Genomic DNA, 20,734 nt, shown 5'->3' with positions numbered 1-20,734 from the left:
GCATCATTGGTAGTGACATAATTATCCTTATTTTTTCTGATTATACAGCAATCACTCAGAAAAGCGAAGTGGTAGTCCTTGCAGTCACTCACTTCACACACTGTGACAGTCACAAAACTATAGTATAGTATTAATCTCTTATTTATATACCATTAATATAAGAGCAGAAATGGTTGTGTTTTGAGGAACTGGGCATCATAAAAAGGCATAAAGCTGTGTTATATCATGTCATATAAGAGTCTGTGTTCGACATCATTGCGGACAGTTATGCATATGCATATGCATATGCTAAGAAGAGAGGCTCATTCTTGTTTATGTTGTGCAGAGTAACACTGAATATAGTTTTAGCAGCATGCTGTGTGGAGTCGTAGGATATGCCTTCAGGTCATTGAACAGTTTTTTTTTTTACAGTGTTTACAGTGCTTGGAATGTCAGTTTCTGGTTTGAGTAAATACTAAGGTAAGCAAGATCGTCCATTATTTTTCCCAGTTGAGGATGTGTTGATTAATTCAAAGGTCACATTCAACACAGGGCAAATTTGACAAATCTCAGTATTGTGTTAGAAAAGCTGTGGGCTGACTTACCACAGGAATGTTGAGTTTTTTGTAAGTTGTTAAATAGAAAAGCATGAATACGGTTTAAAGGGGCTAATATAACAGAATCCAGGCAGGAAAGGGAAACTAATGTTAGAATTGACAACAAAAACAAAATGTTTGACATAAAAAGCAAATACGTAGAAAACATATTGTTTATAAAAGTTACATAAGGCAACTTTAACAATTTGAACTGCACCCAGATCTATAAAAAATCATTTACTGTGAAATGGATGCCATTATTAGCACATATTTCAGACATGTTGAGTTTCTATGTTGTGTGAATGCTACTGATGGTTTAAGGTGAACACATGTTGTTCCAGACATCTGAATATCTGTAAAATGTTTCCTTCTAAGGTGTTGCTTTCATGTCGTTCTTAAACAGCAAATGATTCTCCATTTCACATCCCTCATGAAAACTAAACTTGTGAGGGTGTACCTTGCCTCTTGCCCATTGACTGCTAGAAGTAGACACCTGTCCCTCCATGATCCTGCAAGCATAAGTGAGAATAGATGGTAAAGAAATGGCCAAATATGTTAGGAAAATATTCAAGCTGTGCGAATATACAACATGTCTTCTTGCGTTGCATGAAATTTGTGTTTACCATTTTGAAAACTGAAAAGCACAATAGATGTGTCCAGGAGACATCAATTTAACAAAGCTTGGCTAAATGTAAGGGAATCAAAACGTAATCACTTTTCTCACCCAAGTTGGTTCTTTGGCCAAATTTAGAATTTCAACGCCAAAATCAATCCACATTGTGAAAGTGTGAAATTCACTTAAGCAAGACTCACAAATTGCACACAGCAGGGTATTAGCAGTTAAACATAATGGGACAGAAAGATATAGATACATATCTTAAGCACCCAAGAGCTAACAAAGTCAAAGTCAATTGTTTGATTCTAAACAGCTTGTTTTAGATGGCTCTACAAGGCATCCTTTTTAAAGTAACTACATTTTCTGGGACTCTAGCGCTTAACATCATGTTATTTATTTATTTATTTTTTCTTATAGGCATAAAGTCTTTGAAAGTACAGTTCAAACAGTAAATCCTGCACTTCTTTGCATCAGAAGAAAGACATGGTTTGTTACAGTCACATGGATTCTGGCCCTCTTCCTGTTCTTTTCTTTCAGTACATTTACCAATCTGATGAGCAGTATTTAGCTCCCTGCTTTGCAAGCTTCTGTCACAGCCACAAAATCTCTGTTTGCAGCAACTGGCGCTGCCTAAAATGAAACAAGTTTGATCTGATGTAGTTACAAGTCACTGGGAAACAGTACAAATCATTACTAAGACTTTTTTTTTTTTTACACTAAGTTGAAAGGTGTATACTAAAAAAACAACAACGTAGAAGTCTGCTGTTTGTCGCCAAGTGATCCACAGAGCTCATACATGCACTTCACGCAACTCTGAACTTGCATCTCTTATCTATGTGGTCAGAGAAAGCATGGCAAAGAGGACAGAGGGTTAATGGCAGAGCAGTGAAGCAAAGACAGCAAGCTTATCCGAGTGAAGAAAAAAATGAAAGAAGACTGGCTGGAGACAAAATCAAATAATTCACTGCCCAGTTAGCTGTTTTGTCAGCCATGTTCTTAATCATCTCAGTAGGTGCGCTTTCTTGTTAGCCACTGTGGTAGCCGCATGTAACTAAAAGCAATAAGCTAGCAATGTTTTTTGTGTGCGTGTGTATGTGTGTGTTTGGCCATATTTAGTTTGTTTCCTATTGTTCATTAGGGTTTTATAATTGAGTTAATTGCTTCTTATTTATTTTCTTATCAATTACTGTTCATTTGTTAATTGTCTTAAGTTTGTTTTAGGATTTTTCCCATTTTTGTTTGTAGATATCTTTGTGTCTTGTCCAGCTGCATGTGTATGATGTGTGTTTCTTGGTCACCTACCTTAGTTTCCCTGTTTATTCTCCTCTAAAAGGTGTTAAGCAATCCCATGATCAGACTCTCCAGGTTCCCATTTCATCGATCAAATCTCCTTTATATCGAAGCTCCTGGATTTCTATTGTTCCCTGCTAGTTTCTTCTGTTATGCTGACCGTGCCTCATGCCCTGGTCTTCTCATGTTTTGTAAGTTTTCTTTGTTTGTATTAAATTGCTTCACTGCAGTGCAGTTTCCGTTCTCCTGCTTACGCTTTGGGCGGGGAACCTTCACTCATCATGGCAGGAATGTTTTTAGACAAAACTCACATAATCTCATTACACTACACTACACACACACACACACATATGCTAACTTTTTTCATTTTTTCAGTCTGAAGCCATTCCCACATGCATTTTTGCTTTGCAGAAAATCTCCAGTGAGCTGCTTATGCTCCTTTTTGCAGCAGCCGTCAACAACACAACCGTACGACAGTGTTGCATCCACCCTTTTGGCGCTGGTTGCTACCTATTTTTTTTTCCTTTCTATGAATTACAGCATATATACATGTCTTGTGTAAAACAAGAAATACAGTGTAGCTTGTTCAAGTTATGCCATCAGCAATATGGCTTGTTTACTAGTTACTTTTGTATATACAAGCTTAAATTTGGGTGCAAAATTCAAGTTCTGTTTCTCTCAAGATCAAGATAAAATTATTATCCCCAAGGGGAAAACTGTTTTGCTGCCAGCAAAGAACAAATGCAAAGAAACAAATACCTGTTTATCTACCTTCAGAAAAATGAAAATGTTCAAGATACAAACACATTACACAGCATGATTGCGTGTCTGTGACTGTGTGCATGTGTGAGCGCATTTATGAGGGAGTGTGTCAGAGACAGAGAGGGCTGTCTGCTGGTCATTGGCTCTATGCCTATCAGTTTGCAGTGATCAGTCTTGCTTGGCTGTCGTCTGTCCGCTGCCAGCTGTCAAAGGGCTTGCTCAGGGCATGCCCATTGATGAGAGGCTGCAGCCATGCTCTAGGATCCATCCAGCACTCTAATAGGTCACGAATGGCTGCACAGGGCTTGCCAATAGCCTTGGACTGGAGAATGACTCAAAGAGGGGCAGGAAAGAGATAGAGGAAAGAGACAGATTTAGTAGAATGAATATGTAATCTATAATTTTTGTAAAAACAAAATAACCATTTACTTTTCATCCATCTAACTCATATTTACATGTGAGAATGTATTTGTATTCAACTTTCCTAAGTACTTTGAAGAACTGCGTCTTTCACATTTTGTTTCCACAAGAGATTTGCAATCAGGTGAAGAGAGATAGATTTTTGTACATGAAACTAAAGAGTGAAGTCTCTGAACCAAGAATCAAATCTTGCTTAAGATTCTTAGTTGGATTTCGGTCTGGATCTTAATTAGGCTATTGTAACATACTGTAGCTCTGGCTGTCTGTTAGGTTTTATTTTCTGGCTAATGATGACTTTAACAGACGTTCTTGCAGGATTTTCACAACATTTTTAGAAATGTAAAATCTATGGACACTTTTGCAAGGTACTTCAAGCAAACCCATGGATGTTTATGTTCATGGATCATTAATTAGGCAGGTAGTTAAAGGAGTGAAAACTTTGCTTTTATACGCTCAAAAGTTTTACTTTACAATCAATGACTCTGGCTAAAGAAGGCCATTGATTTCATGGAAATTAATAAATTCAAAGTGACACAATTATGTAGTCTACTGTAAGGAAACATCAGAGCTTTATATAGGCAAGGACGAATTAGTTATATTCTCCTAATGCTGTATGTTCCTGGAGGCACTGAGGAATAAACAGTATGCTTTTATTTCTTTGAAGTTATCACTCCATATTTCTACCAGAGTTAATTGGGAACTTAAAAAAAGCACTTTGGATCAGTATGTCAAGCTTGGAAGTTTAGATGAGTTTTCTTTATTACTTTTTTCAGCGAGTGTCATTCATTATGCCAGAAGGGAGTCATTTCTTTTTATCTGACGAAATGCATATGGATCCTAAGCCTTAATTTGAACTTATGTACATCAATTGACTCCAGCATTTAGCTGAAATTGCATTTTTTTTAGAGCTGTCTATTCTTACTTGTCATTAATTGCATAAAGGCATGTGCGCACATTGTTTTTACCTAAAAAATTTGATAAACTTAAATGTTTAATATTATTTTTTAACACCTCTCCAAAATAGAACTATGCTAAAGATCCTCAATATACCACACAAGTTTAGACAGCAAAATAAAAACTATATATATTAAATAGTTGTCACAAATTTACATTTAAAGTATTTGTACTTGAAGTATTTGCACGTTATTTATAATTTCCCAAATGATCAAACATCTCGCCAAGTGATAATAGTATCTACCTAATATGCACTTTTTATTTTATTGGCTTTTATTTTGTTTCTATACATTCAAACTGTATTCCACAGTGTTTTTGCTGGGAGTTAGTGGTAAGGAAAGATGCTCCTCGTTAGCTACCCATTGTTTCTGAGAAAATGATGGAGGAGCAGGACAGTGGTGGAATAGTTTTCTAACCCCAGGGTTTTTCACTTCTTTTGCTCTAGGCAATACAGCAGGTAGATGCCCTGTGATCGGATGTCCCCTGTTCAACCAGTAGTCACAATGTTGAGTGAAAGCAGTTGTGAGTCATGAAACTTCCAAATGTGAGAACTTACTTTTTTTTTTTTTACCATCACAGCCGATGTTGCTGAGCTGAACTCAGTGAAGAATTGTAATAATTTATCTTGTCAACAAGAAGACCACAAGGATTTGTTGATGTCGTGGACAGGTGAAAGTACTGAATTGTAAAATGGAAGATAGAAAAAATTCACAAAAGCTTAAATTCTGCCTCTCCTAGGGTTGGATGATATGACTGAAAAAACTTATCATCCTAATATAAGCACTTCATATCAGTCAATGTCGATTTTTTTGTCAGTACTGATTGTTAATAATTAAATATCTGAATACTGCCAAGCTGGTGGCATAACCATTAATGTTATATCCACAGTTTTCACTTTTTTTAATTTTAAGTTATGAGGCAAAACCTGAATCTGCTGCTGCAGAAGTTAGTCAACAGTTTGTTGCTTGGTAACCAAAGAGTGAGATAGTTGATGCCACTAACCTTGCTTAGCTGGCCGAGAAGTTGAAAAGCTAAAGTGTTTCCTTATCCTACATCTCCAGAATAAGAATAGGAATACTGTAAAGTTCTGGATCGGATTGCAATAAATTCTATATCTTAAATCTATATAGTAACCGAATGATGGTGACAAGACCCTGTTATTTTTTCAGGGCGCTCTGAACATTACACAGTTGTTGTGACACAGTTCAAAAAGAAGGATTTATTTCATGTTTTCAGTTTAATTATTCAGATTTTTACATAATCTAAACACAACTGCAGGGTAATACACTAAGTGTAGATATACCATTGAGACTTCAATGTTGTTTAAACAGTAAAAGTTATAGGAAAGTAATTTTAGTTCACAAGAGTTTTTGCTGAACGCTACCATAATTTCTCCAAAATATAAATTGGATCAAAATCCACCTTCATGTCAGCATATTTTGAACAGCTATTGGTGAATGACAAATGGAAGTGAGGTGAGTAATCTTTTAGTATAAGATTAAACTCAAAAAGCGTGTGTTGAATATTATAGGAGAACCTAGGAGCTTTTCAAATCAATTTCTGTTCAATGTCCATTTCCCTTTTAAATCTTGCATTAGAAGCTTTTTTCCCCAAAGATCATGGGTACATAAGCATAGGATGGAAAATCTTTAGGATTATGGTTGTCCTGCATCAGATTATCAGGAAATCCTCCACAGGGTGAAGCTTTCCACCCTGTTGTACTTTGTCTTAATCTCTAAGTTCTAATCTTAAAATCCTTAACACAAAATTTTTAAACAAGGCCTGTTTACATGTGAAATATCCCGGGCTTGTGATGCATTAGATCTTACAGTCCAGTGTTTCTACAGGACTGGTAAATTCACAAAGTTTGTTTTATTAAAATACCTAAATGGCTGTTAGATGGTTTACTTTCTATGGCCCTGTCAGAATCTGTTGAAATATCAGTCGTGATCCACTTTATTTTATTTTACCTGCAAAATACAGCAAAATCTTTATCTAATCCTTCTGTTAATTTTAAAATGCCCACTGAAACAACAGTTCTGTCACTGTAGTTTAAATTCTTGTTGTAGGATACAGGCATTACACACAACTCTAAGAGTAACAACTGTGCTGCAGTGAAGAGTTAAGACGTCTGAGCTGCTTAGGTTTCTTCTGAATTGTTTGCTCTGGAGACTGGACAGCCTTTGAGCAGTTAGTTTCCAATACCACGGACATTGCCTTGACCAACAGTCTGAGAAGGAATTATTTCCGGAAGCTCCAAGCTTACTAGCAGGGCAGAGGGAGAGTGAGATTAGAAGTGCCTACAGAAATACAATAGGTTAAACCACCTGCAGGCCTGAGGAGCCTTTCTTCAGACTGTGTTGCAATATTCCTTTATTTGGATTGTAAGACCTAAGACATTTTAAATGTTATTGTTTCTTCTCCTTTTTTGTCATTAGACTTTTGTCTTTGAACCTTTCAGAGGCTATTAATCACAGTTTCTCACAACAGAACAGTCTGTTTCACTTTCTTGTTTCTCACGAAACTCATCATTGTTTCTTTGCTTCTTTTTGTTCTTGTTTTTACTTTGTCTTTCTCCTTTAGATGCCTATCTTTTGAATCACGTCTGTAATGGGCCAACTTTACATTTGTGTCTATAGTCTGTGCATGTTTAACATCAACACAGCATATCACACCCTTTTGTTCTCTCTCGTGTTTATCTGAAGTATTAGGGAGATGTAGCCTCAATGGATGGAATTAATTGATTAATACTTTTATCCAATTAGTGTTCTCTCATCCATTTAATCAGCTGGCTGAGGTCAAAGCTGCAGTCAGATTAAAGGCAGACAGATGCTTTTGGTTCTGTGTGTGATGAAAACTGACCTCTTGGTTTGTCTTTGCAATTCTCCCAGCAGGGCTCTCCTGCTCACCCCTTAATTTTAGAATAACTGTTGAATATAAAATTGATTAAAACACAGCTTAACCTATAAAATCATAAACTCGCCAAGGCTTTTTAGGTTTGGATATTTAGTAACATTGAAGTAAGAGGAAAACAGAAAATAAATAAGTGATATGTTTTTATGATTTTGATTATACATACAGTAAAGACAAAATAAGTTTAAGCAAAGCAAAATTATGGTGCATAGCAATAATTCAAAATATTATAGAACAGTGACCAAACTAAAAAAGTAAAACTCATATTTTATATAAATCTGTTACACATTAAATTATGTATAGTAAATGGTAATCTTTGTTAATTTGAATGATTATGACTTACAGTTAAACAATGCAAAAACTAATTTTTTTTTATTTTTTTTTTTTAAAACATACCCACACTAACATTATAGGCAAGACTTGATTGATGTGTTGTTGACTATCAGGGACTAACTACACGAGAAGGTCTAGTAACGCAAAGTAATTGCTAGAGAAAACTGCATAAAGTGCAATATAAAAGTATAAAAGTATAAAGGAAAGCTTAGTGGTGGGAAAAAATGCGGTAGAAATATCTACACAAGCAACAAGAATAAATTTAGCCTTGAACGTTTTGTAAATCAGTCCCATTCACATGATATTGGAACTGATTTACAAAAAGTAAAGTCATCATGTAACCTCCTTAAGTGAAAGGTTGGGGCTTTGTCGTGTTCTTCATCTGATCTGTGACTTGGGATGCACAGGAGGAGCGTGTCAGAACATCATTAAGGCAGCAAAGGAGGAATTTTGGAAGTGTCTGAGGAGGAAGTAAATAAGACCTATGGCATCAGCAGGGGATGCCATTGCACTGCCACCAGGAAATGTCCTGGGGTTAATCAATCAGTCAATCAATCAAATTTATTTGCATTGCACATTTCAGCAACAAGGCAGTTCAAGGGGCTTCTCATCGTAAAAACAGGAGCCAAGCATTAAAGATGCGTAACATTAATGACTGGTCGTCCCCAGCTGATGACCAGTTTATGCCCATATAGCAGTTCAGGAGAGCGCACATGCAAAAAGGCACTGGTGCAGTTGCAGCAGGCAGCAATGCCGAGCTGGTAGGCCACAAACTTTTATTTTATAAGTTTGGGAGATTGACAAATCACAAACTGCAACTGCACTCAGTGCCTCAATACATCCAAGACATAATATACTACACTAGATTATTCTTATTAAGCCAGTTTGAACCAAAGAAAATATAAGTTTTTGATATGGGTAAAGTGGAAATGAAAAGTATTCTCATCAGATAAAAATAAGTTATTTTTGATTTAATTCGGAAATCAAGATCCTCGGGTCTGGAAGAAGAGTGTAGAGAAAACCAAATCCAAATTAACAAGTTTATCTAGATTATAATTGAATTTTCTAAAAGGTCTTGGCACATGCACAAACTGCCAATAATCTCTGTAATTGGTTTTTTGACTATAATTTTACTGTACATGATTGATCAGCAAACCTTCCTGACCTGAACACCACAGAAACCAAATAAGACATTGCTAAGAGGAATATGAATGACACCAGCAACCTGGGCTTCCTTAGCACATCAGCAGTGCCACAGGCTGCTCACATTCATGTTGGTTTTTCTGTAAAAGAAAATGATACCTAAATTGGCATGACAATAAATGTCTAGATCAGGGACCGTCAACCCCAGGGCTCGAGGGCTGGTGTCCCGCAGGTGTTAGATGTGTCTCTGCTTCAACACACCTGGGTCAAATAATCAGGTCACTAGCAGAGAATTGAGAAGGTAATTTAACCATCTGATTGAGGTGTGTTGAACCAGGGACACATCTAAAACCTGCAGGGTTCTATCCCTCAACGCTTGGATTTGTGGAACCCTGGACTAGATTTCCTGATATCTTAGCAGTCAGAGTGCTGCAAGAGCACTTCACACTCACAAGATGTGAAAGGCAGTTTTTACCAAGAAGAGGACTGTAGAATGTTTATCGCTTGTTTCATAATTGGCGACTGTATGAGGTTTTTATGATGTAAAGCCCTTTGAAGTGCCTTGTCGAGGAAATGTGTTGTACAAATAACCAGAAAAGGAATTAGACTAGTGGATACTTATACTTATCTGCCAACCCTGAATAGGAGTATCTAGTTTATTTACTTTGAATCAACATTATTAGCCTTTTCTTGTTTTTTTCTTTCTTTTGGTCTGTAATTTTGTTTGTATTTTCTTTTAAATCCCGTAAAACACTTTGTATTACCTTGCTGCTGAAAATGTGCTGTATAAATAAAATTACCTTTACCTTTACCTTTACAAATAAACTTGACTTGATTTGACTGGAAAAGGAGGCAGTGATACTTACTGGTCAGTGGTCATAATATGATTGAAGATTGATTGATGTAGTATTTTATTTGTAACATACAAATGTCAATAAATAAAATGTATGCAGTATGTATGCTCTTAAAATTGAATTTTGACAATATATTGATCACGTTTCCTTCAAATTTGTCAAATGTATTGATTTATGAGCATGTTCAAATTCAGTCTAGGTTGTAGCAAGTGATCCAGGATAACAGCTTTTTGTCTTCTCTGTCTTACAGATTCCTTTCCTGGCTTTGGATTACTGATGGAGCTGTCATAATGGACAAAATAATTACACAGGACCTTTAAAGGATGAGCTCTTCAAACCAGTGGATTGCTCTGAAGGTCAAAGCCATCCAAGATCAAATGTAATCACCAACAGTAAAATCAGCTGGCCTTTTCACAGTTCAAGATTTCTGCTTTTGCCAGTAAAAAACAGAACTATTCAAAGGACCGAACTGTAAAAAATATTTCCTTTTCCAAATAAATTTAATCTGGGAATTTTTCCAGGACTCTAAACTACCAGTGTGGTATTGAATCCCCTCGCGGTGCCGACTGGATGTGAAATTGCTACAGGCGCTGTTGGAGGCAGGAGAGTGAAGAATGGATGGAAAGCATCAGTGTTATTCTTCAGCAACATGCTTTTCAATGCCCCCACAACCTTGTTCTCCCATAATTTTGCAACTGATTAGTGAGCTAGTCTTGTCAAATCCGTTGTTTCTGTCACAGTCAAATCTTTTAAAGGTATTCCTTAATCCATTTGTTTCACTGCTACAGATCCCACTTTAAAGAAATACAAGAATCTCAGTAAGAGGGCAGGGGAGGTACTCTGAAGAATCAAATTGACTGGCCATGTGACGATACAAACATGCTCTCACCGGGCGGTACAAACCCAATATGCTCCACGACCTGCCTTGTATTCTGCAGATAACTTCAGATTGATTTGTCATCCCATGGATTAACTTTCAAGTTCCTTCAACAAGACCCTTTGATTTTGCCCTGGTGGACTTGTTTTTGTATATAACTACAAGTGAAAAATATTTTTTGTGTCTGCATCTTTGATTTTACATGTAGACACTGGCCAGTTCCTTTTTTTCTTTTTCCCTAACAACATGGTTCCCCTTTGGACAGCAGGACCGTGGACACTACTGGCAGCACTGGGTCTTTTGAGCTGCTGTTGTTTTAAGTGGTCTGAGGCCTCAAGGACTAGTGGCACAAACTCAGGAAGGAGTGAACAACAAGAAGAACCCTCATCGCTTGAAAGAGTAAAGAGAGGATGGGTGTGGAACCAGTTTTTCGTGGTGGAGGAGTACACGGGTACAGAGCCACTATATGTCGGAAAGGTAAGACATTTATTTCACTTGACATAAATGTCTCAGAAAATTAATACGCCAGGCTTAGGGTTAGTTATGCTGAATAAGTGTGCCTTAGGACCTTGTTAACATTCATTTAAAAATAGGAATATTTCTGCATGTTCATGTTGTCTGGGTGAGTAAACTATTAGCAAGAGGTTTTCTTAGTCACAAAATATAATGAGCACTCAGTTTACGTTTGTTTATACAATTCAAAATAAAAAGTATTATTATTTAATTCAATTCAAAATACACCTCTTAAGAAGTTCAGCATTTATATAAGACAAAAACAGATACTTTTTAATAAATCAGGCTGTATAAAGACTTTTTTTTTGTTTGTTTTTGTTTGTTTTTACCAAGTAAGAGCAGCTTATGAATTCTTGACCTTTTAGACAAATCCCAATAACGTCCCCTGGTGAACGGGACTGTATAATTCATGATTAAATTGATTAAATCTCTTTCAGGAATTGTAGTTTTTCATAGTATTAAATCCAAAATTAAATTCATTACTTTTTACATACAAAGATTCCATATTTGTGTGTGTCTGGTGCATCCATAAATATAATGCACAAACCAGCGATGCAGTGATGGATGACAAAGCTGTGTCTCTGTAATCAAGGGTTGATGTTTTTGCTTCACAAAACGATGGGATGCTGGAAAAGACTATTGTTTCGTAAAGGCTGTGCAAAAAACAGCTGGCCTATCATCAAAACTATTCGGTGATATTGGTCAATTATCACCAATAAAGTATATTCATTCATTCATTAATTCATCATTCATTCATATTCTTGCCTAAAATGCCACCTTAATGCAAAACATGTTCCAGCAAGCACAGACATCCCAATCAGTGTTCACAATCCACATTTCTAAATAAGTAACATGAGTGATCTAGGGTTCATAAAACACTTTAAAGCTGAATTGATGTAATAGCACTTTTCAACAGTCTGATGGTTGACTACCTTAAATAACATAAAAGAAATGATAAATTTCTTAGACTGCTGTCCATCCATGCCCAACCCTGACTATGCAGACGACAATATAATAGAATATCTATATATGTTTGTTTTTTTTTGTCTCAACTTTATTCTTTTACCTCTCTGGTAATAAATCAATCTTTTTAGAAGAAACAGTTACAATTGTAGGATAAAAGCACAATTTCTAATATCAAAGTCTGTGATATTACAGTTTCAAACCAGCTCATTGACAAAAACGTAAACATTTTTTTCTGCACAGAACTGAACTGTTGTTTTACAAATAAGCAGAGTTAAATGTTTTGTTTAAAAGTAAAAAAATGGACTTTCAAAGCATGTCTCTCTCTAGTATGCGGTATATTGACCAAGACAGTGCTGCCATGCTATCAACACTGAGTTGTCTGCTTTTGCTGCTTACATCAAGGCAGAGTAAAAACAAACACAGATTCAGCATTTGTAACAGCACACACATGCATATTCCTTGTAATTAGTTGAACTTGAATATTTCTGTTCACCAACAATGTATTGTTGGAAGCTGATACACAGTAGAGGAACATCATATATTAGGTTTTAAAATCAACATCATTTCTGAGTTAATGTCTGATTGTAGGGGGCAAGATTTTTGTTGATGAAAAAAAATATGATTTTTTTCATCAACAAAAAAAATCATATTTGATGCTGATTGTTGAATCTAAGATGCACTTGAATTTAACAGTACTAACAACATTTAAGTAAACTTGAGAAAGCCAGCTCTTGTGGATATAAAATCGCAAATGTAGACTGTTCATTCTAAATAATTCATTCACCTGCCAGCTGTGAACCCGAAAAGCTGAACTTACACTCTCAGGATTATGCACTCTGGATGATGCAGTTAAGTCTGATGAGCATGCAATCTAGGTACAAGGAAATAAATTCAGCAACTAAAGCTGTTGCAAATGTATTTTCCCACCAGTCTCTTGTAAAAGTTTGAAAACTGTTAGATCAAAACTGAGGCAACTGTTATCACTATGCATTAGCAAAAAACGTTTTTATTGCCTATGGTGGCAGTTTGATTCTCCAAATTCTTGCTTATCTAACATCTAAAGTGCATCATTACTCTATGGTGTAAGATCCCAGTAAATAGGAATAGATTTTTGACAACAATTTCACTTTCAAGTGTTTTGATAAATCACATTGTTTTAGGCTCGCCAATGGTGAAAGAGGACATGCTGCCCCCTAAAAAATTGCCCATTCATCATAAAGCTCACCTTCAAGAAGTTTAAATTCAACTAGGAAAAAAAACAATTTGCCAGACCTACTTGTTGTGAAATTAAGGCATTGTTCAAATTTTATTCATATTTTTTTCATCAACAAAAATCTTGTCCTCTGATCTCTTTGCTGTTAAAAAGTTTATCTCTTGTGTAACTCCTTATACTTCACATGAAAAGCTTTTCAAAGATGACCTGCTTGAGCAGTCTGTTATGAAACTGCATCTTAATCTGTTTTTTACATTCTTCAAAGAAAATGTACAGAGTTTCAAAGTTTCAAACTACTCTACAGCTATTTGAAGTCAGGCTTTCCCAAAGTAAATGGTAACAAGACATAACAGGGCTCTAGACTTCTTGCACTAGTGCACCTATATTTTATTACTTAGGTGCACCAGCAAAACACGTAGTTGTTCCCAAATTTTCAACCACATCACACATTGCAGTTCAACAGATTTAATTTTTTTTTTTTATCATTGTTCATAAAGACAACATTGACTTGTGATTAATTAACAGGCTGGTAAAGATAAAGTTCATTTGAAGTGGAATTTTACAAGACAGGTAAAATTCTGAAAAAAATTAAGTTTTAACTCCTTCAGCGAGCTGAAATTGTAACCTAAAAACAAATTAACATACAATTATTAAATGGATAAATTAAAGAAAGAATGATTAAATAGCCTTTAATCATTTCCTGTGTTTTTACTCAAATGTGTGGGTGCATTAGTCGCATTTCCGACCAAATTGGTCACACTCTAGTGGCCTGTTTATAAAATCATAAAAATAATAATAAAAAAAAAACTTTAACCACTTTTGAACCAAACTGTAGCATGTTGAACAAAATAAACAACTTTTTCAAATGACTTGAATAATATTAAGTGTATAACTATTTGAGTCTTCTATATAAAATGCAGTAAGTACCTTTTTCTTTTAAAAAGTTCTGGTGCTTCAAGAAGCTGAATTCCTCTTCAATTAATAAGTAAAACAAGCTTTACATTTTAAAACATATTTTTATAATCTATCACATTTCAGTCATTTGACAATAGCAATATTTTTTTTTATAACTTCTACATGTGTTCTATTCCTCTAAAGTTGTATTTCATATCTTTTTAATTCTCATAGTTTCATAAGACCATTCGTAATAGTGCTGAGAGCTCACTAAAAGAATTACTGGGTCACCCTTTCCTGAAGGTATTTCTTAACAAATTAGTCTCAGACAGTTATGACAATTCCAGGAATATGCTTTTTCCTGAGCAAAATGTCCAATATATAAATGTGATCATTAAATGGTACATTTGGAATGGAAGTAAAATCATTGATTAAATTACTTTCAATCAGTTTAGTTTGATGTCCACTGTACATTTGGGAATATTTTGCCGTCTTTTTGCCTTCTCCCCATTCACATCCAATTTATCTGCTGCTTCTCAAATGAATCTCATGAGCTGATGAGACTGGACAGTGTGTGCGATTCAATTGCTTTATACAGGACGTGATGTGAAAAGAAGAAACATTAGGGCAGACAGAATGAGACTCAGCGATGAGTCACACACACATCAATCATGTGATCCCCTTGTTCCTAATGATTTAGACATGGCAGTTGACCAGCTAATATTACATCTGCATATATTGATCTCTCCATTCTTACAAATGAATGGGGATGTTCGCTGCAGCATGCAGGGCACGGTGTTACAAAATAATTATCCTTTGGTCATTACTTGTCTGCTGTTGTGATCTCTGACGCGTTCCTGCTGGCTAGACCAACAACATGGCCAACAGGCAGCACTGACAGAACAGAAGTGAGTGATACATAAGCAGAAGAATGTAGGAAGAGGAAAGACTGCGGATGCGAGACAGAAAGGCTTGAGCCTCATACACATACTTGTGATTCACTACAGACTTGTGTGCCAAGGAAGGCAATGATGCAAAACTGCTTAGGGCATCTTACGGGACTGTCACAGCAGGAGAATAGAGCTGATTTTATTAGTAAGATTATTATCGCACTTCATGTAACTGGAGCAGTGGCCACTGCCTTCACTGTTAATGGTCTGTATGAGTGTTAAGGTGATCGTGTGTAAATCACGCTCATTCATAGACAGACTCTCTTTCACTGGCTCTCTCAGATTTTTTAAACACTATTCTAAATATTTAACAATGTTAAGCAGTGTGTTTTTAAGCAGGATAACAGCATTAAGTATTCATTTTTGCATTTCCCTTTGACCACACAATGTTTCCCCTTGAAATTGTGCAGACAAAATCTATTTCAGCCATTTGTTAAAAAAGATAATAAATTTTACATGGTGATATTACACTGGGAGGAAAAAAAAAAGACACCCACAATGACGTGCGCTTTTCAAGATCTATTGTAATGTATTGTATATAATATATAATGTATGTATTGTATTGACTGAACCAAAAAGCCTTAAAGAGGCATAAGTCACTTATTGAACCGCACCAAAAAACTTCCATAAAGAGTTTGTTTCAGTTTGTGAATTTTAGTCATGTCATGTAACATTTGATCATTTAAGTTGTTTGCCACTTTGGGTAATTTTGTATCTGTTTTTAGGCCTTTTGGTAATTTCTGTACACCATTTAGACAAATATAATAAACATAATTCAGAGGACCACTTGTGTTAAGGGTAGAAATGCCCAAATCAGAATTTTCTGACCCCTCTACCAAGGGGTAGAGGCATTTGCTGTGCCTCTGTGGGCATTTGCATATACTTGGCAATAGTCTGAATCTTAAATAAAGTTAATAATATTGAACAATTCTAATGGTAAGATACATCTTTCAGCTTCCTCTTTGTTTCCCTTATTGCCATAGTTAAATGTTTCAGATAAACAAGCAAATTTTTTATGAGGTTGAGATTACCCAAGTAAATACATAATAAAATGTTTTTTTAATTGATCATTTTATTTAATAATGGAAAAAAGTAAAACCAACTTCATCTTATATGAAGAAGTTCCTCTCTTGTTTGATAGTAGCTTTATTTATTTATCATCACATTACCAATATACCATGTCGACTTTAGAAGAAATGCTATTTTCCTGGGACACTGTTATTTCTACCCATGGTGTAGCAAGATGTACAACTTCCCCTTTTGTTGTCATTTCACAGATTTTGTTGTTATAACATTTCAGGTTTTACACAATTTTTGACAAGTCTCTTTCTCATTGTTTAGTCATGATGATACCGTTTAGCTAAAGCCATGGAAGCCTCCAAAACTTTAGATTATGTTCTTTGTTCTTCTTAGTTCCCCTGGATGAGTCATTTGTGTGCTCTTGGAGTAATTTTGGAAAGACTGGATGCCCCTAAGAAGACTCAGCCCTGTTATATGTTTTCTCCTTTCATGTGTAATGGCAGTCACTGATGCTTTGTAGAAGTCCCAAAGCCTTAGAAATGACTTTGGAATTTGTTGTTTCTTAGATCCTGGCATGGCGTGTTGATTTTTCAGATCTTTGGGACTACTTCACGTTGCTCCTGCATATTCCATTTAAACAGTTTCTTGTTTCTGTAGGAGGGGTGTAACAAGGCATTGATCTATATTGATATACTGATCAAATAATTAATAATCCAATTTCATTGATGGAAAATGTAAATATCGATGCATATTGTGAAGTTTAGCCTGCGTCTTTATTCATGTAATTTTGACATGTTTTTTTGAGTGCTCAATGCCTGTAAGAGCTTAAAAATAAAATGGTCAAATAATATTTTAGTTGTTTCTTGTGAGTTGATATACATTCAAGTGATTGTGTTAGAGAGGTATGTGTTGTTGCATTTTGTTGATTGCAAATTTGTGAATTACATTGAAGTAAAATCATTAAGTATCATACTTTGTGATATTGGCAAACATTGTATCATCATCCAAACAAATCAATGTTGTGATAAAGTAGATAGATGTTTTACACCTCTGCATAGGTCCAAACAAAGCCAGATCTGGATGTTACTAGGGAAATGGTCCCAATAGTTTGCAATGCTCCAACACAGGTTATCAAATAGTTTCTCTAGGGTTCTGATAACATGTCACCTAAAACAGACAAAGCTTTGTCTCTAGTTTGTGAAGTTATCTGACTGTTCAGATATAGATACAATGTTCAAAGATCCAATGTTTTGCTCCTTCTGACTGCTTTTACACTGATTGCTTTTAGCCACCAGCATGTTTGCTCTCTGTTTTAATATAATCTGTTGATGATGGGTTCATAGCATATTTAAATGCGGTTCCAACTCCTGGTTTGAAATTTCCAGTTTTAGTTTTGAAATTGTGTTGCTCTTTGATAAACTTCTGTTGGTTTTGCATTTGCTGAAAAAAAAAATTGACATTGTCAGTTAATCAAGTGTGGACAAAAGTAATGGAAAAAGTTGTTTCTCTGCTGCATAAATTTAGCTCTTATCAGTGAAGGTCATACAATTTAAAAACAGCTGCATTATTCACACCTCCCTTCCCTCACAGAGGGCTGTCTGGGGAAACTGAACACAGTACAAAAAGCAGGTCACGTGACACAGACAGACCAGAGGATGCAGCAGCCTTTATCTGTTTGATGTGAAAATGTTGGTAAAAAATGTCTAGATTGTGAGAAGAAAATCCAAATTCATTTGGTCAACAAAATAATCTGCATAGTGAAAACATAGCTTTGCCTGCTATGCACACAAAAATACGTTGTGATTGCCAAAGTTTAGCCTTGCAAAATGCAAAATCAGCATGCCTTGCTCTGAGTGAATGACAAGAGATCAGCAAATGTCTTGTAACCTGTACAGGTTACAGGAGTCGGGTCACATCAAAGACCCAAATGACAATGGTTTAAAAAATTGCAACACTGTAATTTACACTGTAATTTAATACAAAAAAATAAAAATAACTAAGTGGTTGTTAAAATAAGATTTTCATGTATGTAACAGGTTGAACAAACTTGTTATATACAATTGTTTGCAGATGGAAGTGCTGGAGACCATAGATAATCTTAAATAGTTGACCCATTCCACTTCTCCTGTGGCTATTTCTTCTATTTTGATAAATGTTGTGAAAGACTAAACCAATCTTTGCTTGTATCTCTGCAAGATGGGCAGAATATGGTAGACCCCTATTTTCTTTTATGTTCCTGCAACAAAAAGGAGCATAGTTCAAGCTTTTTGTACACAGTTTGAAAAGGCCTTTATATCCTTCCAACACTCTGATGTTGATGCATGTATCTGGCATGGATTTCCTTATTTTGTAGAAGCAGGAGCAGAGTAAGGCAGCATCTGCAATCAATGTTCAAGTTTCCTTTGTGTTCCATTTTGAGTATATGAGCCAGCTGAAACAGATGGAATCATGTCTTATACTGACTGAAAATTCTACTTATTTCTGAATAATATAAGCTTGATTTATGGAGTATCACTTTTATGGCTCTGGTTTTGGCTACAGTCCTATTTTCGTTGGTGTATAAAATGAAAGAGTGATTTAAATTTCTCACAGCCACATGTAATAAAAAAGAGTATATGAAAAGAGAAAAAATGAGACTCTTAAGTGTTCCACATTGGTATTGTACAATGTTTTAGAATAATAATTATATAACATTTCAATCAGAAGTACCTTTCAGAGCATTCAAGGTCATTTTACAAATAATGGAAAAACAACAAACATGCGTAAGTCACCTAAATAGACTCTGGTGCAATCGGGTTGACTTGGGCAACTGATTATGTTGTAAAAAGAGAGAATTGAGTCCATTTTCAACTATTTAAGAGGAGTTTGGGGGGCGGTTGTTATGTAAGATCTTCTGTTTGAGCTCCAAGTCTCTCTTCTGTCAAACTGTATTTCTACAAATTCCACCATATAAAACACAATTATGTTTGTGTTTGGACTCCTTTGTTAGACTAGATTTAAAAACATAGCGATACGATAAATAATTTAAATCAGTCTCTCCTTACTGTCCTCTGAATTATTAACATACATATTTTATTAGTTGATGAAGCACAGAGAGGAGTAATAATGAATTTCAAAAAATCTATTTTCACCTGTTTAGCAGGAGAGGGGCTGTCGGAGGTTAGCCCAGTGGAATTAGACATGGTTTCCGCATCGGTCAAGTCAGTAGGGGGAACTGGGGCTTTCTGCGGCTTGCTAGGCACTTGCTCAGATTTGAAGTGGAGTTTTTTTTTGCTGCAGATACGTTTTATTCCCACGCAGACATACAGTGGACACTAATGTTTTTGTCACTGAGTCGCGCAAATTTCAGTTCTTCCAAGCATGAAACGCATAGTCCTGCTGCATTCTCCCACACTCCATGTTATCTGTTGTTGATCTACACTCCTGTCTGTTACCACTGACGTTGCACACTCATATTGTGTGATTGTCATGAGATGCTCACAAGATAACAGCAATTTAATTACTTTTTTTTGCAATAATAACCCCTTTCTTCACTCATTACTTTAAAACATGTAGTTGGACTAAAGTAAGGCATTAGTTCTTTGTGCTACTGCACATCACTGAATATATCAATCAATCAATCAAATTTGATTTGTATAGCACATTTCAGCAGCAAGGCATTTCAAGGTGCTTTACATAATTAAAGAAAAAATAAAAACAGCATGTGACATTGAATAAACAGTAAGAAAGAGAAAGAGATTTTGAAAAAAAAGATTAAAAAAGTTTAAAACATACTTTTGTTACGGAATTTAACAAATGATGGATGGATGGATGGATGGATGGATGGATGGATGGATGGATGGATGGATGGATGGATGGATGGATGGATGGATGGATGGATGGATGGATGGATGGATGGATGGATGGATGGATGGATGGATGGATCAAATTTCTCATGTGGGCTCATTGGAATAATAATTGCCCACTTTCTTTTACTTTGGATTCATATGTCAAGTATCTGGCTTTCCTGTTTCTGTTATTGCCAAATGTGTCACATCCTGAACTGGAAATGCATAATCTTGATTATGATTCATCACATTTACATTACTGCAGTCCACATGTTTTCTTCATAGGGCTTCTAACAAAATCTTTATTGTTTTCACAAGTGACTCCAATCTTGATTTAACTCAGCTTTTTGTTTATTTCAGATGGCACTTCAAGATTTCTTTTTTTTTTTACTGATTTGGGAAGCTCTTCACTGACAGGTACTAGTTTATTTCAGAGGATTTCTGGGCCTATTTGTACCTGGGAGGTCCCTGAGGTCATGTGATCAGGGTTTGCTGATGGTGCTCCATTTCAAGTTGAGAACAGAAGAAGAAAAATCCTTTCTAGTGAGCCCAGACTCTGAAACTCTCATTTTCTGCGCATGAGATCAGTGGACTTTGGGATTATTTTAAAAGTA

General features: G+C 35.7%; 1 protein-coding gene across 2 annotated transcripts in view; it reads left to right on the top strand.

Annotated features, from left to right (window-relative positions):
• The window catches only part of cdh22 (cadherin 22), a 165,815-nt gene that overhangs the window by 73,366 nt on the left and 71,715 nt on the right, over positions 1-20,734 (top strand). For both annotated transcript variants that reach the window (XM_008409225.3, XM_008409223.3), the window contains one exon: positions 10,111-11,214. In XM_008409225.3, coding sequence (XP_008407447.2) covers positions 10,984-11,214 — 231 coding nt within the window. In that variant the 5' untranslated portion in view covers positions 10,111-10,983. The remainder of the gene's footprint in view (positions 1-10,110; positions 11,215-20,734) is intronic.

The sequence above is a fragment of the Poecilia reticulata genome, chromosome 5 (genome assembly GCF_904066995.2).
Source record: "Poecilia reticulata chromosome 5, P_reticulata-male-v2, whole genome shotgun sequence".
NCBI lineage: Eukaryota > Metazoa > Chordata > Actinopteri > Cyprinodontiformes > Poeciliidae > Poecilia > Poecilia reticulata.
This window is presented reverse-complemented; position numbering and strand designations above follow the sequence as displayed.